This window comes from Desmodus rotundus, chromosome 7 (assembly GCF_022682495.2).
Source record: "Desmodus rotundus isolate HL8 chromosome 7, HLdesRot8A.1, whole genome shotgun sequence".
Taxonomy (NCBI): domain Eukaryota; kingdom Metazoa; phylum Chordata; class Mammalia; order Chiroptera; family Phyllostomidae; genus Desmodus; species Desmodus rotundus.
The window spans coordinates 74,626,928-74,654,281 of NC_071393.1; the positions used below are offsets into that span (position 1 = coordinate 74,626,928).

The window sequence follows — 27,354 nt, forward strand, 5'->3', positions numbered from 1 at the left end:
TGAGTGCAGGCCCATGAACCAAAAGGTCACTGGTTCAATTCCAGGGCAGGGCCGGGTCCCCAGCTGGCAAATAATTGATGTATTTCTCACACATCGATGTTTCTCTCCTTTTTCTCCCTCAGTTCCCCTGTCTCTAAAAATAAATGAATAAAATCTTTAAAAGAATACCCAACACAGTCGGAGTGGGCTCTGGCCTTATGAAAGTGCTTTATTTGCCCTGCCTCATAAGAACCCAAGTGAGATTGCTGGGAAGACAGGGGTGAGGATGCTGGCGCCCAGAGGGGTTAGGGGACTTGCCCTAAGATCAAAGAAGCTAGTAAGTGGCAGTCCCAAATCAGCAATTCGCAGGTCCACCCTCAGGTGTGGTCACATTCTTAGGCATTTCTGTTAATTCCTTATCTTATTTAAAATTACTGCTTACCTTGGGATACCTGCAGCCAAAACTCAGCTCAATAAGAATAAACCAAAAGAAATCTGCCGCCACCACCACCACAGTGTTCTTCCTGCTGGAAAAGGGGTTAACAAAACAACATCAGTAGTGAGGCTGTGTTTACCCAGAGTCCCACCCAGGGGCTCTTTGTGAGTGAAACGCACCTCCAGCAGTCTTCTGTGTGCGCACTCCCCTGCAAGGCCCCCAGACCAGGCCTGCTGCTCAGAACGCCCGGAGACTCAGCTGAGCAATATGGAAAGCTTTGAAGTAAAAAGAGGATGCAAGAAAAATAATTTTATACTTAATACTTAATTTCTTTGTCAATCATACATCAATAAAACTGGGGGGAAACCCACTTCTTTACCAAGATACCAATGATAATAATACAATAATTAGACTGCATACTTTGGGAGCTTTCCAGTTAAATGGGTTTCCAGAGGTTTTTCTCCACTCAGTGTGCCTGTGTTAGTGGAGGGAGTTGGTGGCAAACTCAGTGGCCTGGGCTGGGTTTGTGCCTCTGGAACAGGAGCTCACTTGCCAGTACTCCAGCCCCAAGGTCTCCACCCCTTCCACATCAACCTCCCATCCCAAGGCTCAGGTTGTCTCCTGGGCTTCTGATCTGCCCTGCCCCGTCTCCCACACTCAGCCTTAGCCTCAGCTTCTCCCTGCCTTTCTCTCCACCCAGCTGATCCCAACTACTAACGGCCCCATGGGGCCTCTTTTCCCTGACCAGACCTTGCATTCAAGCCGTGCAGGGTATTTTTGAAACACTCGCAGGAGTTGCCACCGCAAACGTTCATCTAAGAAGACTCCCCCACCTTTCAGTAAATGAACCCCCCTCCTACTTCTTTATTTCTGACAATGGTAGTAGCATAATTCTCTGGAGCCCGTGAACTGGAAGGAGTGAGCCTGAACAGTTCCCAAACCTCACAATGCACTTGGACCCCTTCCTCTCCTTTCTCCTCAGTACTTTCTTTGAAGTCGTACCCGACTCCCCGCTTCCTTTACGTTCCCTTTGCCACAATAACCACCTCCTATCTGCCTCTCTGACTTTGTTTTAATTTCTAGAGCACCCAAGCCAAGGGCAATAAGTTTATCCTGCCCCTCTTCCACTCAAAAACCTACAGTGAACTCCTGTCAGCCACAGACAGAGGGTAAAGCCTCTGCCCGGCACCCCACATCCTCTAGCTAGATTGCCCCCAGCATAGGGTAAGCGGTCACTGAAAATGATCCTTAAGAGAATTTTCAAAGACATGAGAAACTATTAAAAGATAATATTAAATAATGCAGAATGATATAAACGACTTGAGCCCAAGTATTTTAAAAAGTATGCACTTAGACTAAGAGAGAGTCCGATAAGAAGGACACATACAAAATGGGAGTCATTACCACTAAGCAAGAAGCTTATTTTGCCTGACAAAGAACGGGCATTCGGCGTGTTAGCTATCAGTACTATGTTGCTTATTAGCATTTCCCCCGTTTTCTGCAACGAACATGTTACTTTTGAAAAAAAATGTTACTGGAATTAAAAAATATATATTTGCTGTACATTCAGGGAAAAAAGAAAATGCAGTTAACATGTCAACAGTGGTTACCTCTGGCAGGATTATAAATGGTTTGTTCTCATTCGTTTGTTCTGTGAGGTTGTTCACTGAGGCAAGTGCCAAGCACACAGTGAACAAAACAGGGCTCATCTGTTCCCCAATTGCGCTCTGCCCGGCATCAGCCCCCTTTCTCTGAGCTCCCTGTTTCCCAAGTTCTGAGAACGTTCCATGTTTGCTGTGTGCACACCTCATACTGCAATTAGACTATAAGTAGCTAGAAGACAGGGAAGGTCTTGCAAAACTTCAAGCTCTTACTGCCCCAGTCTAGTGGCATCCCACAGCAGGGGCTTATTAACTACTTGTGAAATGAGTGAATAAATGAATGGCAAAGCATGGTTTGCCAAAGGACAAAAAGGCTGGTGGGTAGCCCCACCTTCCCTGATGCCATATGTACTTGTCCAAATGGCCAAGCCCTGGGCCCAACCAAACCCTTAAATGTTTCTCCCCAAAGGCTGGTTCCAGTGGTCCAAAGCCTCCTCTTGAACACAAGCTGGGGCCTGATACCACTGAGGACCATTTGAGTGCCCAGGGTTAACCCCAGAGCATCGATGATGGTCATGACCATGATAAACAGTAGCAGCTTTACAAAAAGAGCACCCAATAAACAAGTATTCAATTAATACTCATGTCACTCCAAATTCTCTTCTCGGCATTGGCTATATAAATTCACACTGCATAGTTGTAACCAGGGATATCTCGATTATTTAGCAAATGGTATGGCCTCAGAAAGATACTGTCTTGTGCTAGAGCAGCTTTTATTGGACCTCTGGTGTGCTTGACATTAACCCTTGCAGGGGTGTCCGACCGGTGGCCCGTGGGCCGCGTGTGGCCCAGATGACTGTGAATGCAGCACAACACAAAAATCATATATTTACTTAAAACATGATGAGATTTTTTTGTGATTATGCGTCACAATGTATTTAATGTGTGGCCGAAGACAACTCTCCTTATTCCAGTGTGGCCCAGAGACACCAAAGGTTGGACACCCTGGTGGCTGTATTCTGCGGAGGAGTGACAGGGAAGTGGATAGTTCAACAACTGGTGTGGCCATTCGGGCACAAACCTGCTGAACTTCACTGGTCTGGCGGCATCCGGAGTGAGTGTGAGTCCAGCACAGAAGGTGTGGGAACAACCTGAAGGAACAGCGGGAATCAGGCCCAGAGGGGAGAGACAGAGTGTGGTCCATTCTGGAACTAAAGTAGCTCAGCCTGACTAAGGGAGGGAGTGGGGAGAATGAGGTGGAAAGGGAGATAGAAGCCAGCTCCAGGTTACAGCTTCTCTTTTCCTTTGGGCTTATGTCACTGGGGACCAGCTAGCTCAGCCGAGGGTGACCGGGGCTAAACGTGTCCCAGGAAGCAGAACTTAAAGTGCTAAAACCAGGAGGGCTGGTCACCTTAAGTACTCATACATTTCTTTTGCTCCTGTTAATCCCAGCCTGCTCTTCGGAAAGACCACAGACTTGAAACTAGAAACAGAGCAGGATTTTCCAAGCCAGCATGAAATCAGCTTTCACTAATTTTTTGTGAAAGTACTTATCTGAAAGGTACTAGTTTTTGTTCATGTTTAAGTTTATATAAAGCTAGTATTTCTAAATCCAATTCTTTTCACTTCCTTTGTCTCAAATTAAAATTTTGTCAACAAGATACAAGTTAGCTTTCCCTGGCTGGGTCGCTCAGTTGGTTGGAGCATCATCCCGCACACCAAAAAGTTGCAAGTTCAATTCCTGATCAGGGCGCATACCTAGGTTGTGGGTTCGATTCCAGTCAGGACGCGGATGGGAGGCAACTGATTGCTGTTTCTCTCTCTCTCTCAAGGCAGTAAATATATCCTCGGGTAAAGATTGAGAGAGAGAGGAGGGTAGAGCGAGCGAGAGAGAATTTAAGCTTGATAGCCCTGAGCATGGGCTCTGGGACCAAGCACCTGGACTGGTGTCCAGCTGTGTCACTTGCCAGCTGTCGTCTTCTCTGGGACTCAGTACCTTGTTTGTAAAATGGGATTAAAATAGTATTTACCTTGTAGAATGTTCTCCAGTGCTCGCACATAGAGAGTGCTCTGCAAGGGTGAACTATTACTATAATTACCTTCCCCTTGGGTCAGGGCAGGTTTTTTCAGATGAAGTCAAGGCCCTGCCTGAGAGTGAACAATACAAATTCACCAGGTCATGTAAGGTCCAGAATTTTGTCTTTTGTGATTCAGATAGAGGAAACAAAAAGAAACTAGCATTTATTCAAGTCATCATTCTAATATACTGGTATTGTTATTGTGTTTATTTTATAGATGAGGAAAAAACAACAGCTTCATTGAGTACTTGCCTGACGCCTCATGGGTAAAAGAGGCAGGATCTCAGAGCCCAGGTCTATTGTTGCTCCAAAAACACCTTCTTTCAGTCCTCCCCTTAGGAATTACGGGCTACAAAGCAGGTTACCTGTTGTTTTATTATCTTTTGCCTTATATACACTAATTACCATTCTGACATTTGGTCAGAGATCTTTTTAAAAATTTGTGTTGTCATCCACTTTATTGAGAGATTATTCATGTTCACGATGCACCCACTTTAACTGCATAGTTCAATGAGTTTCGACTGGTGTGTCCACCTGTCAATACCACCACCACAATCAACATACACAGCATTTCCATCTTCCTTGAAACGGTCCTGGCCCTGGCGGGGTAGCTCAGTTGATAAGAATGTCGTCCCCATCTGCCAAGGTTATGGGTGAATCCCTGGTCAGGCACGTACAGGAATCAACCAACGAATGCATTAAGTGGAACACCACACCCTGGCTGGTGCGGTTCAGTGGATTGAGTGTTGACCTGCAAACCAAAGGGTCCCCAGAAGGGGGCGTAAGAAAGGCAACCACAACATGATGTTTCTCTCCCTTTCTGTCTCCTTCCCTTCCCCTCTCTAAAAATAAATAAAATCTTTAAAAAAAACATTCATGTACAAATCTTTCTGTGGACATGTTTTCTTTCTCTTGGGTAAATATCCAGGTATGGAATTGCTGGGTCATAAAGTAAGCGCATATTAACGGTTGTACTATTTTACATTCCCACCAATAAGAAGTTCTAGATGCTCCACGACGTCACAACACTTGGTATTGGTGCTCATTTTAAACATTTTTGATTTTATTGTTGTTGTTGCTATTGCTTTTAAATACAAAAATCTTATCATTTTAAAAGCTGTAAAACAGTTTCTGCAAGAGACTATTTTGGGTGAGTATATAGGCAAGTTTAATTCAGACATATGCAGTGTGACATAGCATAACCATGTAAATGCCTATTAACATGTCAAGTCATGCATTCATTCAACAGACACTCCCTGAGTCCCTACAGCATGTCAGGTCTTAGGATCTAAAAGTTTGGAAGCAGGATAAGGGCTGGTTGCTAGATTTTATTGGGTTTCACATTAATCAGAGGAAGTTCCCTGGCTTAGGCATCTTTTGCCTGAGGCCTCACGGGTAAGAGAGAGCCAGCATCTTGGAGCCCAGGTCTATCCCAGACTAAGGAGCCAGTAAAAGCATAGTGATTGGCTATGAGGCAGTGCTCTGAATACCATTATTTCCTGGGCACTGTCCCAAAATGTCTCTAAGTGGACTGGCTTTCAGAGAATCCCAGAATGTTGGAGATGGTCACAGCTGAGGAAAGTTGAGGTTGAAAATGGAGGAGGAGAGGCGCTGAGTGGCTAGGTGACTTGTCCAACAGCAGCGTCTGGTTAAGTGTGATTCCATACTTAACCAGAAAGGGGGTCCTGGAGAGACTGCATGGAGGGGGTGGAGGGGACAGCCAAGGCCAGACTGGGAGGGGCTCCTGCAGAGGCCGTGCTGGTGCAAAGCATGGATCCCACCAAGACACCCACGCTCCCTAAAAGAAGTTTATAAAACTATACCTACCAAACACTAAAACTTTTCATTTTAAGACCAAATAGTTGCAAAGGATATCACTTCTAGCATACTGTTAATATTGATGTTTAAATAAAACTATTACTTTGCTCTTTTGAAGTATACATTGGAATCTAAATACTAAAGCAATCTGATATTCTCCATCATCCATTAAAACATGTGGACAAGCTCTTCTCTAACAGTTGGAAGTTTTACGTTATTCATTTTCTCTTTCAGTGTTTCCAATCTTACTGTATTGTATGTTATGCTTGAAAGTTTTTATTGATATCTTATCCTAATTATTTTAAATTAGCATATATATTTTTAAATATTATAACGTTACATTTCTTGTTGTTGTAAGGCTCTAAGTTTTTATTTTCACTCACCACTTGGCCCCAGATGGATCCGAATTCATTACCTTACATGTTGAGGGATGTGCCTCTTTCTCAGGGGTCAGGCAGGGTGTAGAGAATCAGTGTCACTTAACTGTCCTAGGCTACCACCTCCTCAGAGTCAGGGCCATCACTGGTGGCATTACCTACACCAGGCTGGGGGAAGGGAAGAATGAAGGCAAAATTCTCTAGGTCTTGACATTGTTTTCTCTTGAATTACGTTATTATAATTATTATCCAAATGATCAAAATATAAATACATTACACATTTTCATAAAAATACACATAAAAAGTAAAATTATATTAGAAATACATCTCTTGATGACATGCATAGGATTTTTTTGTTTTTGTTTTCAATTAGTTCATGTATTTGTGGATAGAATGCTTGACTGAAAGAAAGTTCAGGATCAGTTCTCTTCTTACATATTTTTTGTTTTGTGTTGATATAAATATAGAAAACTTTGTTCACATAAATCACTAGATGGGAATGTGAGGAGGCTTGGTATAGCAATGGTGTTGGAATATTTGACCCCCCTTCAAAATTACATGCCACAAATGTTAGTGATTTTTTTTCAGTTAGCTAAACCTGCTTAGGTTCTCAAATTGCATTCAAGTTAAAGAACTAGACACCATTTGATGTTCAAAGGACTTGTTATCTAGTCTTTATTGTCTTTGTGGGAATACCAACAGTAATTCCAGTGGTCTCGCTGCAAATTTGTATGCCCTGAAGCAATGCACTGTGGTGTTTAAGGGGTGTCTCACCATCCAAGTTGTTGAGTGATCTACTTTCATTTCTTTGAAGAGAAGGGGGGAAGGTGGAAGGGAACCTACCCCTTGGACCTTCCCTTGCTGGTTACTTTTAGAAAAGAGCCAAGGGAAGCTGAGGCTCTGATCACCAATTCCCTTAAAACTATTTGATTTATTATGTCCCTTGGGATGTGTGAATCCTAGTTTTGAGGACTGCCGACCTGAGGATGCTTTTATTTCTTACTTAGACAAGTGACCTCTTCCCTGCTGTCCAATGGCTTCTTTGGGGCCACTGGGCCTACAACCCTAAAAGGTGGTAGGGAAGAAAGTGAGCAGGCTAGGTCCCCAACTGCCTTGCATGGGGCTTTTCCATTTACTCAGTGGGAGAAGAGATAATAGTAATAGGGAGGTGAGTGGGCTTTTTGAGAATTGAGGAGATTCGGGTATTTGAAACCAAACAGGTAAGAGAATAGATTTACAACCTCTTGTAAAGAGTTGTGAAGAGGCTGAGTGAGCCAAGAGACTTCCTTTCTTCAGCATATTTTAATAGGAGCCAACAATGTGCCAGGCCCTGTCCCAGGACAGGGTGTACAAGACACCTGTTCCTGCCCTTAGTGAACAGTCAACCCAGGGAGGAAAAGGAGGGTGGGGGAAGAGAGGAAGTGGGAGGAGAAAGAAGAGGAAGAGGGGAAGAGGAAAGAGAGAGAGAGAGAGAGAGAGGTATCAGGTAATTGTAATGCAGCATGGTCATTATATGGGGTAATTAGCACAGGGGGCTCAGGGAGAACCTAGGAGGGGCCCTGATCCTGGCTGGAGGAAGAGTATCAGGAAAGCCAGTACAGAGGGGACAAAGCCCCAGGAATAAATTCTCAAGCATCTGGAGGAGCAGATACATTCTGGGAATATCCTTAGATCAGCACTGAGAGATAAGAACAGACCCAATGAAGGTTAACTGGGGATGAGGCAAAGAACTGCTCGGTTTCCTTAATAAGTTTTGTGGTTCTACATTAAAATGTATATACAAAAGAAAAAAACAAAAAAGAAAAAATAAAATGTATATACATGTGTTGTGATGATTAAAAATTAAATTTCAGGGACTTCTGGTTAAGATGGAGGTGTAGGTAGTCATGCTTTGCCTCCTCGCACAACCATAGAAAGAATTACAACCAGGTCTCAAAGACAGCCCTGGCTGGTGTGGGTCAGTGGACGTCGCACCAGACTGAACAGATCTCAAAGACAAATAGCAACCAGAACAGTCAGAAAATCAAGCTGTGTGGAAGTCCAACAACCAAGGACTTAAAGAAGCCACATTCATCCAGAAGGGTAGGAGGGTCAGAATTGTGGAGCAGAGGTGTAGAGGATGCAGTGAGGTGTGGAGAAGCAGTGGTAGTGGCAGACAAACAGTTCATGTGTGGTGGATAAAAATCAGGAAGGATACCTTGGAGCCAGCGATCCCAGCCATAGGCCAGATCGCATAGCCCAGAGTTCCAGCACCAGGAAGATAAACCCCCATCACCTCTGGCTGTAAAAGCCAGTGAATGTTGGGGCAGTAGAAGAAACTGCTAGATTTTCACCACTTAAAGGGCCCGCATGGACTTAGAACATATGCAAACCCCAGGGGTGGCTGGAAGGGCACCAATTGCATATGGGAGGTGGGTGGAAGCAGGGCAAATGCCCATTAGGCATCCAGAAGCCAGGCAGCAGCACTGACCCCTCTCTGAGCTGCCCCCCACACCCACACCCACAGAGCCACAAAGCAGTAAAGCAAGTGGCCATGCTCTGGCAATCACCTAAGGCTCCACCCACACAATTTATAGGTGCCTTTTCTACATAGGCCACGCTACTAAGACAGGGAGTAAAAGCAGCTCTACCTAATACATAGAAACAAACACAGGGAGGCCGCCAAATTGAGGAGGCAAAGAAATACATCCCAAATGAAAGAAAAGAACAAAACCCCAGAGAAAGAACTAAGTTGGAGATAGCCAACCCATCAGATGCAGAGTCAAAACTCTGGTGATCAGGATGCTCACAGAACTCACTGAGTATGGCAGCAGCATAAAAGAAGAAATGAAGGATACCCTAAGTGAAATAAAGAAAAATATACAGGGAACCAACAGTGAAAGGAAGCCAGGATTCAAATCAACAATTTGTACAAAAAGAATAAACAGACATTCAACCAGAACAGAAAGAAGAAACAAGAATTCAAAAAAATGAGGAGAACCTTAGGAACCAATGGGACAACTTTAAACGTACCAACATCCGAATCATAGGGGTGCCAGAAGGAGAAGAGGAAGAGCAAGAAATGGAAAAACTTATTTGAAAAAATAATGAAAGAAAATTTCCCTAATCTGGTGAAGGAAATAGACATACAAGTCCAGGAAGCACAGAGACTCCCAAACAAGTTGGACTCAAAGAGGACCACACCAAAACACATCATAATTAAAATGCCAAAGGTTAAAGATAGAGAATCTTAAAAGCAGCAAGACAAAAGCAGAGTTACCTACAAAGGAGTTCTCATTAGCCTGTTAGCTGATTTCTCAAAAGAAACTTTGCAGGCAAGAAGGGACTAGCAAAAAGTATTCAAAGTGATGAAAAGCAAGGACCTACAACCAAGATTACGCCATCCAGCAAAGCTATCATTTAGAATGGAAGGGCAGATTAAGTGCTTCCCAGATAAGGTAAAGCTAAAGGAGTTGACATCATCACCAAGCCCTTATTACATGAAATGTTAAAGGGACTTATTTAAGAAAAAAAAGAAGATCTAAACTATGAACATTAAAATGACAACAAACTCACAACTATCAACAACCGAATCTAAAAAACAAAAACAAACTAAGCAAACAAGCAGAACAGGAACAGAATCATAGATATGAAGATCATTTGGAGGGTTATCGGCTGGGAGGGGGAAGGGGCAGAATGGGGTAAGAAAAAGTGCAGGGATTAAGAAGCATAATTAAGAAGAACAGGGGGATGTTAAGAATAGTATAGGAAATGTAGAAGCCGAAGAACTTACATGCATGACCCATGGACTAAGTGGGTGGGAATTGTTGGAGGGAAGGGGGTACCAGGTGGAGGGGGGCAAAAGTGGAAAAATTGGGACAACTGTAATAGCATAATCAATAAAATATACTAAAAAAAATAAAATAGAATAAAATAAATTTCAAAACAAATTTCTAAATTTCCCAAGAAGAATTTTAATTGATTTATACTTTACCTTCTAGGAAACATAAATCCCTACTCCGTAAGTGTGGGCCGTGTGTGGTGACTTCCTTTCAAAGAAGACGGTAAGCAAGGGGGAAGGAGAAACTTTAAGGTGGAGAAAGCTGACAAACACTACCTCAGTCAGGTGATCAAGGTCAACATCAACAGTGATAAGTCATGCTGATGGTATGTACCTTTGATATGATGTATGATAATGGTACTTTACCTTCCCAAAACATATGACACCTGCTAACTATGAAAAAAAGATATCAGACAAATTCCAATAGAGAGCATCCTACAACACTCCCCAAAATTGTCAAGGTCATCAAAAACAAGGAAAGTCTGAAAAATTGCCATGGTCCAGAGGGATGGGCCTAAGGAAACATGACAACTGAATCTTATGCGATGTCCTGTCACAGAGAGAGGGTGTTAAGTAAAAACCAAGAAAGTCTGTATTATTAGCTAAAGTCCATACTTTAGTATGGACTTTAGTTAATAACAATGTGTCAATATTGGTTCACTAATTCTAACAAGTGCACCATACTAATGTAAGATGTTCATACTAAGGGAAATTGGATGTGAGGTATATGGAAACTACTATCTTCTCACTTTTTCTGGAAATCTAAAACCATTTTTTAAAAAACACCTATTTTTTAAAGATAAATTACTTATGTCAATTAAATCATTCCTTTTGGTCTGGGTCTTCATTCAGTTAACAATTATTACTAATAGTCAACCCATACTAGGCATTTTAGAGGCATAGGCACAATGCTGAGTGATTTGCATATCTTATAATACTCAAAATACTATAAGGTAACTTTATCTCATTTTACAAATGTAAAAACAGAAGCATGACAAAGCTCATTCATGCAATTGTTTAATAAATATTTATTAGTGAGTTAGTGACTGCCCCATAGATATGGGGGTCTCTTTCAATTAATTCCCTGCAGGGGCCTCAGGTGCCACTCTTCAGATTGAGCTCAATCATGTGACCTCTGCCTCTTTCCCCCAAGCAGCTCTTCCTCCTCCTGGACTATGGTGTCACTGCACCATCTTCCAAGTCTCCCGAGAGAAGTCCTGCACTCTCCTTCCCTCCTCCCCCCACATCCAACTCGGCACTAAGTCCAGTGGGCCCTTCTCAGAAACGTCTCCCCACGGTCTTCCTAGTCTACTCTCTTCAGGCTGGGCCCTCACCACTTGTCTTCTGTGTCCGCCTCCTGTCTCATCCTTTCTAAAGTGGACTCCACCCAAGCCATCACCTGTCTTTCTAGAACCCACATCAGATGATCTCATCCCCAACCAATGCCTTTCGAAGGCCATTCAATGGCTTTCTCAAGCTGGCCACAGCCAGTCCCATTTCCTATTCCCCTCAAACATCGCTGTATGCAGGCCTCTGCTCTCGGTTTTCTCGGGGCCTGCCTAAAGCCTTTCCCTTTTTACCCTTGGACTTCAAGAGCTAGGTCAAGTTCACCTGCTTTTGCATACCAATCCTCTTTCTCCCTGGCCCAGCAGTCAGCCTTTATCTGGCCCATGGCAACTACCACCTGGTTTGTGAGAGGCAGGAAATAGTGGACCTGCCTGCAGCTGTGAGTTCCCTAAACACCTCTGTATTCCTTTGCTCAGCAAAGTTCAAGTTATTTCCCACAGTCAGCTTCTGTTATATAAAGCAAAATGCCCACACTTCATAATTAGGTGCCAGTAAGTGGTGAGCACAAGAAGAGCCATAGCAGTTTTGAGGGGGAGTTGTACAGGTCCACGGAGGAGGTGGACTTGAGAGTGGCTGTCAGATTAAAGCCACATTTAGAGTTTATGGAGCACGTGCTCTGTTAGACATTGTGCTATAGCAGTGAGCTTTCTCCGAGACCACCTCACTTACTCTTCCAAACAGACCTCCCAGGCAATTACTGTATCTATTTCTGTAGACAAAGAAACCGAAGCTAAGAGCATCAGATATGCAAGGTTACAGCTAGAGTGACTGGGCAGGGATAAGAGGACGGGTTTATGGTTCTTATTCCAAAGTCCAGCCTACGGATTTAGTAATGAGTATGTGGAAGAATACTGCTGTAATGACCTCAACAGGGGGTATGTATTGTGTCTGTAGCAAACAAAACCCACTTAGACCCCACCCCACACATCCCAGAGAGCAGTGGAACCCAATAGGGAGGCTTTGGAAACAGTGAGGAGATGGTTGGAAGGACTCTGTGTCAGGGAGACATAAACCACCATGGTAAGGGGCTCCATCAGGGAGCACACTCTCTCTGCACAGTCCAGATATGAGGAATCAGCTGGACCCCCGCCCCCTTCTCTCAGCTTGCAATGGGGGCATGGGCAATGTGCTTGGATCTGAATATTGCCTCCTGGCTTCCCACTTCCTGGCCACAGGACCTTGGACAAGTCGCTCCACAGTCGAACTTCAGTTTTTACTTTTGTAACGTGGGCAAGAGCAGTGCCTACTTCACAGCAATACTGTGTGCGCAGAATGAAATAACGATTATTAGGAACTTACTGTAGTTTGGTGCTTGGCACATTACCAGTACTCAGTAGATGTATCTTTTATGGTTATTTGACCTTTGGCTGGACCTGTTTGTGTTTCCCTAATGCAGATAACAGGTGATCCGGGGTGGAGCCTCAAGCGAGGAGAGCCAGGGCTGCTCCCTGACTGGGATCACTTTTCCCAGGGAGGAAACCTCCTTCCTGCCTAAAGCCCAACTCCCGCACCTTCCGAGCTCGAACTCTCTGTGGCCTGTTAGTAACCAGCTGCACAGCAGATGAGCTTGAATGAAAGCACTTGAATCATCTCGAAACCACCCCCCCCCCCCATCCCGGTGCGTGGAAAAATTGTCTTCCACTAAATGGTACCTGGTGCCAAAAAGGTTGGGGACTGCTTCCTAGCCTATGGGGCAGCGCCCCTGGTGGCGAGAGCGGCTCCCGGCTGCAGGTTACCGGCAGGAGAAGCGAGACCCTGGAGCGACGGGTGGTTATCTAGGACAAAATATTCTGGTCACCCTATTCTGGGCCACTCCGGGCCCAGAGAGCCCTCGATAGGGGCTGGTGAGGGTCCAGTTCTTTGCACCTGGCAGGAAAGTTAGGCAAGAGTAGCCTGGCCACACAGTCTACCGTGCAAACCTGGACGCTTTTGAGAGCAAAGGGGGCGGGCGCTTTTAGTCATTATGCGGGGGCTACCCGTTAAAGCAGGATGGCGGTGACTCTGGCTAAAAGCCTCTCACTTTAGCAAAGTAGAGTCCGTGGGCCCCATAAAGGAACAAACTCCGAGTCGCCAGCGCGGGTGGAAGAGAGAAACCCAATCGCAGTTGCACCCTGTCGCACTTCTGTCATTTAGGACTCCACACTCGCCGCCAACACTGGTCCCTAGTTCCTGCCAGGTTTTGCAGTTATTTGTCCTCCGCTCCTCCATACAGCGCTGTGGCCACACTTGTGGGTTTGCCCCTGCTGTGCCCTAGAGCCTGGAACAGTGCCTGGCACAGAGACTGCGCTCATTTGTGTATTGGGTGAACAAATACACAACCTTTTGAACAAATCCATCAACCTCTCTTCTAGCATTAATTATCTATTTATTGGCTCATCATCCCTGTTGGATTATGACATTCAAGACAGTACTGTACTTTTACTTATCTCTATGACTAGCACATAGCCAGAAGCCAGGCACAGAGTAAGTTTTTGTTGAATGAGTGGATGGAAGCAGCCTGACACCCCTTAGCTGTGCCTTTTCTTCTCTGACACCCCATTCTTGTTTCCTACCACACTGAGGAGCCACAACGGAGCAGATTAGAGGCAAGTTAGGTAGCACATGGCTTCCCACTGGCTGGGGCACTCAGCTCTGCCACTTTCTGGAAGCTGGTGGGCCGGTGGATATGGGAGAAGAGAGATCAGGACTGCTTGCCTGTACTTTGCGAAGGTAGGAACAAGAAAACGATTAGACTGAGGAACGGAAGGAGGTTCTACTGGGGGTCTAGGGCAGCGAGCTGTTTAGAAAGGTGGGAGGGTGCTGGGTAGGATGTCTGAGCTAGGGAAGCCGGGACATGAAATGTGATCGGGACCGGCGAGGCTGCAGCTGGATGGCTCTGGGCCGATCGGAGAAAGCGGCTGAGAAAGCCGGGATTACCTCCTAGTGCCAAAGCCCGGAACTGCAGCAGGGTACTGGAAAGAGAGGCCGGTGTTTGGCCGGGCCAGTCCACCACCCCGCTGGTCCTCAACAAGGACGCATCCAGGTCTCCGCCCCAAGCAGATAACCACAGTCATACTCCTGGCTCCCTCTCTCCAGCGCAGACTGCAGTTGGTCAGGCCCCACCCCGCCCACCGCTCTGGCCCGGTCCACTCACCGCTCGCGACGCCTCCCAGTGGCCGGCCGGCGAAGTTCCTGCGCCTGCGTACGTGAGCGTGTGAGAACCCGGAAGTTACGTTATAGGCACGCGTCTCGGGGGCGGGAGTCAGCTGAGCATCCTGGGCGAGGTTGGCAACACCGGGGCTTGGCTGTACGGAGCCCAGGAGCTCTTGGGGGCGGGAGTGGGTGCAAGACTGCACCAGATTCACAGGGGAGGGCTCCTTGGTCTCCTCGCTCTGTAAGGCGAGAGTGAGATCCTCCTCAGGATTATAAAGAGGAGGAGTCGGCGGCGGATTGCCGGGATCTGTCAGATCTCTGTCTACGCTGGGGAGTCGCAGGTTCCAGTGGGGACGACAGGGATCCTTGGGGGGAAGCCCTGTTGTAATCCCTGGGCTTGGGACGAAGAGTCCGTAAGGCAGGCACCATGGCGTCCATCCTGGATGAATATGAGGACTCCTTGTCTCGCTCGGCCGTCTTGCAGCCCGGCTGCCCCAGCGTGGGCATCCCCCATTCGGGTAAGGGAAGGGAGGGCGCCGCCGCCCCTCTCAGCTCCCCTGACCCCTGCGGGGTAGGAGTGAGGAGGGTGGCTCAAGAGTTCTGGTTCACCTCCTGGACGTGTAGTTTGGGTCTAGGCCCCTGATTCTCCTCAGGCTCTTTTGGCCCCCACCTGGTGGATGGTCGAAGATTGAGAGAACAGCCGCGTGATCTAGGCCCTGCCACCAGGGTCCCCCCTAGGAGGGAAGTGGGACCTAGATAAGGAAGTGACTTGCCTATAGGGCTGCACTTGAGAAATGAGAATAGGCTTCAGGATTTACCTGATTCTGTGATTTTCTCACCAGGGCCTTTCTGGTGGGAGGAACAAAATGGGCCATGAACTAGTGAAAGGGGAATGTTGTAGGGGAAGGAATGAACTTTGTCACTGAACAGAGGGAAATTAAGTATTTTAGGCCTTTGCTATAGCGGAGTGACGCCTGGCATTGAGGGAAAATTTTTATAGAAAGTAGTACAGAATTGGCAGAAGGGTCTGAAGTACTGAGGTATTTTGAGCAATGGTGAAAGATTGAGAGTAAAACCTAAAGGGAAGGCAGCTTCAGTTTGTTAACCAAGCTGCCTGGGCAGAGAGGAGAGCAGTTTTCCAGGATTCCCTCTACCCGTGTTCTGGAGACTCACTGAGGGCATTGTTGCATTGGCAGAGAGGAGGGAAAGAGTGGAACTAGACGACGTTACTTAAGCTGGGGTTGCTGGGCCAAAGATTGATAAGGGGAAATGTCCAACATTTACCCCCATTATCATTGGAAGCAGTTACATCTTGGTGAAACAGCATCCCAAGGGTTCTAGGAATCAACTCCTCCCTGCTGTCAGAAGTGTGGGAAGAGCCAGAGACCCCTAATGTAGGGGTGATTAGTAAACTACTTGACATATTGATATTAAACTATATGTTAACCAAGGTCCTGGGGTAGGAATATATTGGGAAGGTGGAGAGGGGCAGTTTTTTGTTGTTGTTGCTGCTTCTCCTTATCCTTCCTCCATCTCTTCCATAGCCGAACTTTTCTTTGCTCCTTACCTGTAGGGTACGTGAATGCCCAGCTAGAAAAGGAGGCGCCCATCTTCACGAAGCAGCGCATTGACTTTACCCCCTCTGAGCGTATCACCAGTCTTGTCGTCTCCTGCAATCAGCTCTGCATGAGCCTGGGCAAGGATACGCTGCTCCGGTAGGTGAGGGCCCCAAACTTACAGGAGTAACGAGTGGAATGGTGATATTTTGGGACTGTTTACTGACTCAGACCATTCTGCCTCTGGGCAGGTGAACACAGAGGATTGGGAATTTTCAGAAAATATCCTTCTCCCAAAGAGAACCAATGTAGTGTAGTAGTTCAGAATCAAGTAGACCTGCCCTGGTTGGTATGGCTCAGTTGGTTGGGGTGTGCTCCTGTAATCGAAGGGTCACTGGCTCAGTTCTAGGTCAGGGCACTTTCCTGAGTTGTGGGCTCAATCCCCGGTTGGGTTGCACGCAGGAGGCAGCAGATCAGTGTTTCTCTCTAGCATTGATGTCTGTCTCTCTTTTTTTCTCTCTCCCCCCTCCCTCCTTTCTCCCCTCCCTCACTTCCCCTCTCTCTCAAATGAGAATAAAAGAAACCTATATATATAAAAAAAAAAGACTAAGGTAGACCTGCATTCAGATCCCAGCTTTATACATATTCCAGCTTTCTTACTTAGGAGCTATGAAATCTCATGCAAGTCACCCAGCCACTCTAAACGTGTCCCTTCATCTGTTAAAGATAGTACCAACACATAAGTTAGTCACTTGGATCAGTGGAACTGTCTAGAGTCCTGAAATAAATCCACTATAAATGGAAATAATGTCTCTTAATAAAGCTGGAAATAAATATACAAATGAAAATAATATATGACAAAGGTATTAGCAAAATTGTTTATCCGGGATAAAACAGAGCGAAGCCTCTGTATCACAAAAATGAATTCTAGGTGGAATAGTTATTTAAATATAAAAAATAAGCCCTGGCTGGTGTGGCTCAGTGGATTGAGTGCCTGGGATCAGAGGGTCTCTGGTTCAAGTCCCAATCAGGGCACATGCCTGGGTTGCAGGCCAGGTCCCCAGTAAGGGGTGTGCGAGAGAGGCCGCTTACCTCTCTCGCGCCCCTTACTGGGGATGATTAACCACACATTGATGTTTCTCTCCCTCTGTTTCTCCCTCCCTTCCCTTCTCTCTAAAAATAAATGAATAAATTTTTAAAAAAAGCAATGTGAATATTAAAAGAATTATTCATAAATGTCTGTGTTCTTGAGCTGAAGAAAGACCTTTTACTTAAGGTGGAAAATCCTTGCTCTGGCTGGTGTGGCTCAGTAGATTGAGCTCTGGCCTGTGAACTGAAAGGTCGCCGGTTCAGTTCCCAGTCAGGGCACCTGCCTGGGCTGTGGGCCAGGTCCCCAGTTGGAGGCGAGCAAGAGACAACCAATCCATGTGTCTCTCCAACATGGATGTTTCTCTCCCTCCCTTCCCTTCTCTCTAAAAGTAAATAAAATCTTTAAAAAAAAAGTCCAGATGCCACGGGAAGAAGATACAATTGATTGCTTAGCAATTGCTGTTGTGACAAAACAAAAGCAAAAAAGCCTATGAGTCAAGTCAAGGCAAAAGGTGGTGGGAAATGTTTTTCCACATGACTAACAATTTACCTCTTTTCTTAAAAAGCCCTTACAAATTCATAAGCAGGTGATTTAGTAGAAAAGGGAGGGCAAGGAATATAAACAAGCATTTCACAGAAGAGGAACTCCAAATTTCCATTAAACATCTGAAAATATTTTAACCTCTGGGGATGCAATTTAAAATAACAGTAAGATGCCATTTTTCAAAAACCTATCAGATTAGCAAAAATTAAAAGCAGTAATTTGTGGTGTTGGTGAAGATGCACAGAAATGGACTCTCGTACATTGCTGGTGAGAGTATAAATTGCCTCCATCTTTTTGAAAAATAATTGGCGATGTGTATTAAAATTTAAAATATATATAACTGACCCAACAGTCCCATTTTGGGGAATATATAGAAAGAAAAGTACAGTTTGCAAGGACATTGATTGCAGCATTATTTGTGGTAGGAAGAACTGGACTCGAACTGAATGCTCATCAACAGGAAAATGATTAATAAATTATGGTTCAGTCATAAAAGGGAATATTATGCAGAAATCAAATGACTTAGAGGTGTATCTGTTGACTCAGTGGAATGCTTATGAAATATCTAAGTGAGGGAAGAAAGTTATAAATTAATGTGCATGCGCACACGTATATATACAACATGCAGCCATTTTTGTAAAAATTGACAAAACAGCCCTGGCTGCTGTGGGTCAGTGGACTGAGCACTGGCCTGCACACCAAAGGGTCACCACTTCGGTTCCCAGTCAGGGAACAGGGCGGGGCTATCTCTAGCACACTGAGGTCCCTTCCCTCCTTTTCCCCTTCCCTTCCCTCTGTTTCTCTTTCCCTTCCCCTCTCTCTAAAAATAAATAAATAAAATCTTTTTAAAAAAAATGATAGAACAACCCTATTTATGTTCATGGAGAAAGATGTTAATGTCAGTTTTCTCTGTTGGGAATGACAAGTTTGAGAAGAAAATCATTAACTTTATAAATCTTTGCATTGATTTCTTTAGTTAGAATGAGCATTATACTTTGAAAAGAACTTCATAAAGGAAATATAATTCAAACAGGAGCATTCCTCAAGTTTATTGTGAAGATTAATTGAGATCGTACTAGATTAAGCTCTTGGCATGGTGCTTTATATATAGAAGGTGCTCAATAACCATTAGCTACTATTTGTTGTTCATTTTTTACCCCAGAAGTCTGGGATACCCCTGCCCATCTTCCTGGATGCACTGGAGATCTGCTGAGCAGAGGAAAAGACTTCTGCTTAGTGGACTTCTCAAAATGAGGTGCAGGAATTCTCAACTGAGGGTTAAGTAGGACCCTGTATATGTTTCAGAGTTTTATGTGTGTATGTAGATTTCAGGGAAGAAAGGCTGTGGCTTTCATCAAATTATAAAGGGGTCTGTGATTGGAGAAAAGGATCTGCCCTTCTCTTGTCCTGACAGCATTGACTTGGGCAAGGCAAATGAACCCCATCACACGGAGCTGGGGCGCAAGGATGATGCCAAAGTTCACAAGATGTTCCTGGACCATACAGGTGAGTGGCAATGGAGGTCTGAGAGGGTGGGGTGGGGGTGGGGCTGAGGTTAAGTCACTGCCTGGGTGGGTGGGATCTGAGGGTTGCTGGGGCAAGGAGGAGGCTGAGGGTGGGAATGGCAGCACCCTCTAGGATCCATATTCTGCCCCCCCTCCAGGCTCTCACCTGCTAATTGCTCTGAGCAGCACCGAGGTCCTCTATGTGAACCGTAATGGACAGAAGGTCCGGCCACTGGCACGCTGGAAGGGGCAGCTGGTGGAGAGCGTGGGCTGGAACAAGGCACTGGGCTCCGAGGGCAGCACAGGCCCTATCCTCGTGGGCACTGCCCAAGGCCAGATCTTTGAAGCAGAGCTCTCAGCCAGCGAGGGCGGGCTTTTCGGCCCTGCCCCAGATCTCTACTTCCGCCCATTGTATGTTCTAAATGAAGAAGGGGGTCCAGCACCTGTGTGTTCCCTTGAAGCAGAGCGGGGCCCTGATGGTCGGATCTTTGTTATTGCCACCACTCGACAGCGCCTTTTCCAGTTCATAGGCCGAACAGCAGAGGGAGCTGAGGCACAGGGCTTCTTGGGGCTCTTTGCTGCCTACACTGACCACCCACCCCCATTCCGTGAGTTCCCCAGCAGTCTGGGCTACAGTGAGTTGGCCTTTTATACCCCTAAATTGCGTTCTGCACCGAGGGCCTTTGCCTGGATGATGGGGGATGGCGTGTTGTATGGAGCATTGGACAACGGGCGTCCCGACTCCCTGCTGAGTGAGGAGCGAGTCTGGGAATACCCAGATGGGGTAGGTCCTGGGGCCAGCCCGCCCCTGGCCATTGTCCTGACCCAGTTCCACTTCCTGCTGCTGCTAGCAGACCGGGTGGAGGCAGTGTGCACGCTGACGGGGCAGGTGGTGCTTCGGGATCACTTCCTGGAGAAGTTTGGGCCGCTGAAGCACATGGTGAAGGACTCCTCTACAGGCCACCTGTGGGCCTACACCGAGCGGGCTGTCTTCCGCTACCATGTGCAGCGGGAGGCTCGGGATGTCTGGCGCACCTACCTGGACATGAACCGCTTTGACCTGGCCAAAGAGTATTGTCGAGAGCGGCCCGACTGCCTGGACACCGTCTTGGCTCGAGAGGCCGATTTCTGCTTTCAACAGCGTCGTTACCTGGAGAGTGCCCGCTGCTACGCCCTGACCCAGAGCTACTTTGAGGAAATTGCCCTCAAGTTCTTGGAGGCCCGACAGGAAGAGGCTCTTGTTGAGTTCTTGCAACGAAAACTGGCCAGTTTGAAGCCAGCTGAGCGTACCCAGGCCACGCTGTTGACCACCTGGCTCACAGAGCTCTACCTGAGCCGACTCGGGGCTCTACAGGGTGACCCAGAGGCCCTGAACCTCTACCGGGAAACACGGGAGCGCTTCCGCGCCTTCCTCAGCAGCCCCCGACACCGGGAGTGGCTCTTTGCCAGCAGGTCCTCCATCCACGAGCTGCTCGCCAGCCATGGGGACACGGAACATATGGTGTACTTTGCTGTGATCATGCAGGACTATGAGCGGGTGGTGGCATACCACTGCCAGCATGAGGCCTATGAGGAGGCCCTGGCCGTGCTTGCCCGCCACCGGGACCCCCAGCTCTTCTACAAGTTCTCACCCGTCCTCATCCGTCACATTCCTCGCCAGCTGGTGGATGCCTGGATTGAGATGGGCAGCCGGCTAGATGCGCGGAAGCTCATCCCTGCCCTGGTGAGCTATAGCCAGGGCGGTGAGGCCCAGCAGGTGAGCCAGGCCATCCGCTACATGGAGTTCTGTGTGAACGTGCTGGGCGAGACTGAGCAGGCCATTCACAATTACCTGCTATCGCTGTATGCCCGAGGCCAGCCAGCCTCGCTGCTGGCCTACCTTGAGCAGGCAGGGACCAGCCCGCACCGTGTGCACTACGATCTCAAGTACGCACTGCGGCTCTGCGCTGAGCACGGCCACCACCGTGCTTGTGTCCACGTCTATAAGGTCCTGGAGCTGTATGAGGAAGCTGTGGACCTGGCCCTGCAGGTGAGCCAATGAGTCTTGACACCCTCTAAGAGAGGGGCCTGGAGAGCAATAGCTTCAATGCTGAAGGGCTGGAGGGGCGGCTGTGGCTAGGGTATGCTGGCCTCCCTTGTAGAGAGGTGCCGTGGTATGGAAGTACAGAGGTTAAGAACAGGGACTCAAGTCATGATTTGAATTCTGATTCTGCTCCTTTCTAAGCTGTTTGACCACAGACTAGTTCTGAACCTCTCTACACAGACACCTCAGGTTATCCATCCACACAATGGGTAATATTACAGTACCTCCCTCATAGGGTTGATTAAAGTACTATATGTGACCCTGGCCATGTAGCTCAGTGGGTTATAGCGTCATCCTGATCTGCCAAGGTTGCATACAAGAATCAACCAATGAATGCATAAGTGAGTGGAACAGCAAATTGATGTTTCTCTCTCTCTAAAGTCAGTAATTTTTTTTTAAGTACTATATATGAAAAGCACTCGGGACAGTGCCTCTTGCTTAGGGAAGGTGCACATACCTGCTAGCTATTGTGTCATGGTCCCAGTTGCAGAGGCAGAAGATGGGGAGTGACATTTCTCAGACCACCAATTATTACCTAAAGGACTTACTGAATCAGAATATGTGAAGGTGGGCCCCCAGATCCGAACTTTGACCACGTTCCCCAGGCAAATTTTAAACTCACTGAAGTTGAAGCCCTACCATCATAAGTAGCTCTTACATATCTGTGACAGGGACAGGCCTGTCACTGAGATAGGTTCCTATCTGAGCCCAAGAAGCTCCTCCTCATTTGCTGCCGGGAGTGCCGGGAATCCCGCGTTGGGGTCTCCCTGGGCCTCTGTCTCTCCCATGGTCTCTGTCCTGGGTGGGGAGGAGGGTTGGCACTTACACCCATGGTTTCCCCACAGGTGGATGTGGACCTGGCCAAGCAGTGTGCTGATTTGCCCGAGGAAGATGAGGAACTTCGAAAGAAGCTGTGGCTGAAGATTGCTCGGCACGTGGTGCAGGAGGAGGAAGACGTGCAGACAGCTATGGCCTGCCTGGCCAGCTGCCCCCTGCTCAAGATTGAGGACGTGCTGCCCTTCTTTCCTGACTTTGTCACCATCGACCACTTCAAGGAGGCGATCTGCAGCTCACTGAAAGCCTACAACCACCACATCCAGGAGCTCCAGCGGGAGATGGAGGAGGCCACCGCCAGTGCCCAGCGCATCCGGCGAGACCTGCAGGAGCTGCGGGGTCGCTACGGCACCGTGGAGCCCCAGGACAAATGTGCTACCTGCGACTTCCCCCTTCTCAACCGCCCTTTTTACCTCTTCCTCTGCGGCCACATGTTCCATGCTGACTGCTTGCTGCAGGCTGTGCGGCCTGGCCTGCCGGCCTACAAGCAGGCCCGGCTGGAGGAGCTGCAGCGCAAGCTTGGGGCTGCTCCACCCCCGACCAAGGGCTCTGCCCGGGCAAAGGAGGCCGAGGGTGGGGCTGCCTCTGGGGGCCCCAGCCGGGAGCAGCTCAAGGCTGACCTAGATGAGCTGGTGGCGGCTGAGTGTGTGTACTGTGGGGAGCTGATGATTCGCTCTATTGACCGGCCCTTCATCGACCCCCAGCACTACGAGGAGGAGCATCTCAGTTGGCTGTAGGGGGGGCTGCCCCTGATGGGGTGCAGGCCGTCAAGGGCAGCTGCTAGCCTGGTCTTGGGAAGGCTGCATGGAAGTGTGGGCTTAGTCATCTGGAGACTGCTTGGGCTGTGGCTGTGGGGGAGTGGAGAGACAGCCCTCGCCCGAGGGGCTCAGCCCTGAGTGCCCCTGCCCACTGCTCATGCCGTTCTTCGGAGCTGCCTGAGAGCCCTGCTGTTACTCCAGGCCAGCAGCCTGCCTCCCAGGACAGGGTGTAGTCTGGACAGGTCACAGTTCTGATCCCCATCCCATCCCTTCAGCATCTAACAGTTTGTTTTTTGCCTTTTCACTCTCTGCACACATCTTGTTCGCCTAGAGTGAGAGCACCGTTCTTCCTTTTCACTCCGTGCCTCTTCTCCCTCGGAGGAAGCCCTGTCTTCCATCTGCCCCCAGGTCCCAGAAGTGAAAAGAGCCCCTCCAAGTCCCAGGCATGGGGACTGGGAAAGGTGGTGCTGATGGTGGGTGTGCTCTTGTGCCCACTGTTTGGGGTTCCACTGTGAGGGGTGCCCTGGGCAGAGGGCCCCATGGAAACAGTGGGAGCTGGTAGTGGGTTGGAGAGGATTAAACTGTCTTCATTTAATTGATGTCTGTGGAATTGATGGCTTTGTGTTGATGCTGGGCTGAGTGGTGTGTGCGCGGTCCCCAGGAGGAACTGGGGTGTCACAGGGAGGTGGCCAGGGTCCTGCGTGCTTTCAAGACTTGGCCTTTGCCTCTTCACCTGGAGGTGTGACAGGACAATTTTGCCATTTTCTGCTCGTTTCCTTGTCCCTCCACTCTATCCTCTCTGACCCCAGGCTTCAGCTGAAGTTACCACCCACCATCCTGTCTGCCAGCAGGGACTGTTCTTCCCTTTTGCCAGCAGGTGGTGTTGCTCCCACAGACTCCTTCGCCTCAGGCAGCTGGAGGTGCTGACTCCGCAAGTCACTCTCCCCTAGTGCTTCTTCAGCCTGCTTCTTCCCTAGTTGTCCCAAGAATTTTCTGGGTATCTCCACTACCTAACCATGAACCTAAGCCCCCCATTCCTCCTCCCTCCACCAGCCCTTCCACTTGCTAGACTTTACTTGCCCCTCTCTTTGCCAACCTGGATCCCCACATTCCCAGGTTCTGCCCAGCTTTGATACTTCCCTGCCACTGTCTGGCATTTAGCCATAACGTCGAGGCCCGACGTGGAGGTGGGACTGCCACTGCCGCCATTCATGGCATTTGGCCGATAGTTTTTTTTCTGTCTAGCTCCTGTAACCCGCCCCCCCCTCCAGATTATACTTCTTTAGTTGTGGCTGGCGGCTAAGCCACAATTAAAGATTCTTAGAGCAGGGCCTTCCTGTGGCCTCAGCTGAGCACCCTTTGCTCCAAACACCGCTGTCCACAGTCCACTCCCCAGCTCTATGGGTGTGGTCTGTCGCCGCCAGACTGAAATGAAATAATCAGGAATCTGCCCGGTCAGGGCACTTGGCTGGTGTCTACAGGCTTTTCTCCCTTCCCTGAAGCCAAATCCTCTTCCAAGACTTACCTTCTCCTGCAGTTCCAGTGAAACCTTGTCCTGCTGAGTTCCCCAACCACTAGAGCAACGGCGCCTCTTCAAGGCCTCTGCCCACTTCGAGGGGTGTAAGCTGCTCATCTGTGATGAGCCTCAGATTCCTATCTTCTCCCAGAACCAAGAGTGGGAGTAAATGTGTGTGTCCGGGCGGGGGGCAGGGTTTCATTGGATAAGTATAGGACAACATAATCCTTTTCTCACTCCACTGTTCCAGGAAGATTTGGAGGGCTCCTGCTCCCTCTCCCTCTGTGGCCTAAAGCTCCCCTCACACCTAGACATGTCCAGTAGAGGGCTCAGGGGAGCTGTCCACCCCCCACAACCCCCACCCCCCGTCAGTGAGTATTTGGTATAAACCTTGGCCTGCCGCTGGCATGGTCCCTTGCTTACTTAGAACAGCTTGGGGCTTCTGTCTTTGCACATAATGGGTGCCTAATGTATGTTAGTTAAACAAATGCTGCCTTATTGCTCCCTCCTCCCTGGGGGCTTGACTAAGACAGCCTGGGACGCCCCTGCCCCTTCTGTCCTCCCCTAAGCCTGCCCATCTGGTCTAGGCTGCTTCCTCTTTCCTGGAAAAAGGCCCCAGGCTTCCCTGGCACTGACAGAATGGGGTTCCATTGAGTCAAGGCAATGGGAAGCCACAGCTCTTAGATCCCTGGAAACCAAGCAAGGCCTGGAATGAAGGGGAAAGAGAAGGCACTTAAGGACCTTGGCCCTAAGCCTGGGGAAGGGCCAGATGGGGGTGGGGTAGGGGAGCAGCTGTGTGGGCAGGGGCCAAAATGAATGAGCTGCTCCTGGAGCGGTCACTGGAAATGGAAGGAGTGGCCACAGGCAGTGACGCTGGGATCAGGGCAGGAGGCCTGTAAACAAGGAAGCCACCTGGGGGAGACGCAGGGCGGCCACTGGTCCTGGGAGCAGGTGCTTCCTGAGGCCCGCCTTTGAGAAGGCCCTGGGGGGCCGCCCGGTTGAGTCAGCAGTGGACACTAGGGGACGCTGTCTACTGGTTTCCCAAACTTACTAGCTCCCTTCCACAGTTCCTGGGGGAGTGACCATGACCATTAGAGGGTTTGGCAGGCCAGTGTCTGAAGCCTGGCCACCTGTCCACCTTCCCTTCTGACCCCAAGGCACACTGGCCAAGGGCACAAGCCCTGGCAGGCAGGGCAAGGGGCTCAGAGCCTGTGCAGCCTGGGTGTGAGTTTATGCCCCTGGGACCAGCAATTCCCGTAGTTCCTGCCCATGCCCCCAGGGCTTGGGTTGCAGGCCTGCTGGCAGCAACCCCATTGGTTGGGAGGGGGCTACAGGCCACCAGGCTCCAGGCTGCCTTGGGCGCTGCTCCCCTGGCGCCAGGGAAACAAAAGGTTAGGGGGCCCAGAGGGAGTTATCTAGCCCCACTGGGTGGGGGGCAGGGAGCAAGAGGGGCACACCTCCTCGCAACTCCCCCAGCTCTGCAGATTCTTCGAGACACTTTCACAGGCGGAAATTCCCAGAGGTCAGAGGAGGGAAACGGTTAATTCCTTTTATTCAATGGATCCCCCCCCTACACGCCTCCCCCAACTTCCTCCCTCCACTTCCCGCCCCCCCCTGTGTGAACAGGAAGTGGAGAGGAAAAGGCTCTGAGCAGAGCAGCTGGGAGCAGGAGGCAGGGAGTGGGGAGCAGGCTTGGTGCCAGCCCTGCCCCTCGTGGTTACTTGCTGGAGGGTCAGACCCACGGTGGCCTGGGAAAGAACCTGCAGCCCCGCTGGTGAGTGGCAGGGGGGCTGGGAAAAAGCTTAGGGTCCGAGCCCCCTTCCCTCAGCCTGCTCCCAGGTCAGAGGTTGCTGCACTGGCACTGGCACCTGCAAGGCATCCTCTGCCCCAAAACTAGCTGCAGCCCCACCCCCACTGCAGGCTGGTCATCCTGAGGCTGGCAGGCATCTCTTCAGGCAGCCGCCAGTCCTGGCACTGGCTCCAACCACTCAGCCCCTTGGCCCTGACAGCTCTTTGAAGCTCATGCAGCGCTTCCTGTTTGGGGCGGGCTATGCCAGGGCCCCTCCTCCACCATTGTTCTGTAGAGACCATAGGTCCATCTGTTGCCCCATGGTGGGGCCCCTAGGCTGTGCCACAAGGGAGCAGCACCACAAAGGACCCTGCTGGCAGCTTTGCTTATGTGGAGTGCGGCTACAGCAGGTTGAGGGTGAATGGTGGTCAGAGGCAGGTCCAGGGTGGGCAGTGGGATAGAAGCAGGATGCTAGATCTAGCTCTTGGGCAGCTGCAGCCCTCAGATTTCTCCTCCACCTGGAACACGGAGATGATCATATTCCATGGGTGCTGAAGCTGCCAAGGAGGGGAAACCATTCTTATGTGCAGATTCCAAAAGGGGAAACAGCGGCAGAAGGGCAAACTTTGGTCTAGGGTGGGCGATAAAAGGGGCACAAAGGAGGGTTCTTCTTTCAAGGGGATTATTAGCCCCTGATTGCAGAATACCCCCTGATTTGGTGCTTTCCTATTCCTGAGCGGCTTTGCCTTTTCTCAGCTTTTGCCTTGAAGTAGCCCTTGAACTTGGCAGTCAGCAAACATGAGATCATGGGAGGTTAGGGGGTGCCTAGGTTGTCGACCAGCAGCAGATGTCCACAGAGAACAAGCCAGGGCAGACCTGACAGTAAAAGAGAAAGGGCACTGGTATGGCCCAGGAAGCGGGGTGCTGCTCCTGGTCCCCAGGCTGCCTGCCGTGGCCAAAGGTCTGTTTCTGTTTCCCAGGTGGAGAGGCAGGTGCCATGTATCTCTGCATCTTGCCTCCTCTGCCATAGCCTCAACTCACAGCTCTGACCTCGACCTGCTTCCTCCCCCAGGGCTAGGAACCCAGACACGG

The 27,354-nt window shown here is 48.9% G+C and overlaps 1 protein-coding gene and 1 long non-coding RNA gene across 6 annotated transcripts; one reads left to right on the forward strand and one right to left on the reverse strand.

Annotated features, from left to right (window-relative positions):
• Positions 1–4,288: 4,288 nt before the first annotated feature.
• Positions 4,289–14,630, reverse strand: LOC123480531 (uncharacterized). Of its 4 annotated transcripts, none has more exons than XR_006656576.2 (3): positions 14,590–14,630; positions 6,328–6,457; positions 4,289–4,845 (listed from the first exon to the last, which is right to left on the reverse strand). It is a non-coding gene; the product is annotated as an uncharacterized lncRNA (long non-coding RNA). The 4 variants fall into 4 exon arrangements; XR_006656575.2 differs by having other exon boundaries at positions 6,296–6,457; XR_008427376.1 differs by lacking the exon at positions 14,590–14,630 and adding an exon at positions 14,373–14,525.
• A 53-nt stretch (positions 14,631–14,683) lies between these two features.
• Positions 14,684–23,556, forward strand: VPS18 (VPS18 core subunit of CORVET and HOPS complexes). 2 transcript variants are annotated; one of them, XM_024568329.3, is made up of 5 exons: positions 14,684–15,106; positions 16,162–16,303; positions 19,192–19,283; positions 19,441–21,311; positions 22,211–23,556. In XM_024568329.3, the coding sequence occupies exons 1-5, from the start codon at positions 15,016–15,018 to the stop codon at positions 22,934–22,936; spliced, it is 2,922 nt and encodes a 973-aa protein (XP_024424097.1). In that variant the 5' UTR covers positions 14,684–15,015; the 3' UTR covers positions 22,937–23,556. The 2 variants fall into 2 exon arrangements, with proteins under 2 accessions (XP_024424097.1, XP_045057834.1); XM_045201899.2 differs by lacking the exon at positions 14,684–15,106 and having other exon boundaries at positions 16,178–16,303; positions 19,103–19,283.
• Positions 23,557–27,354: the final 3,798 nt, after the last annotated feature.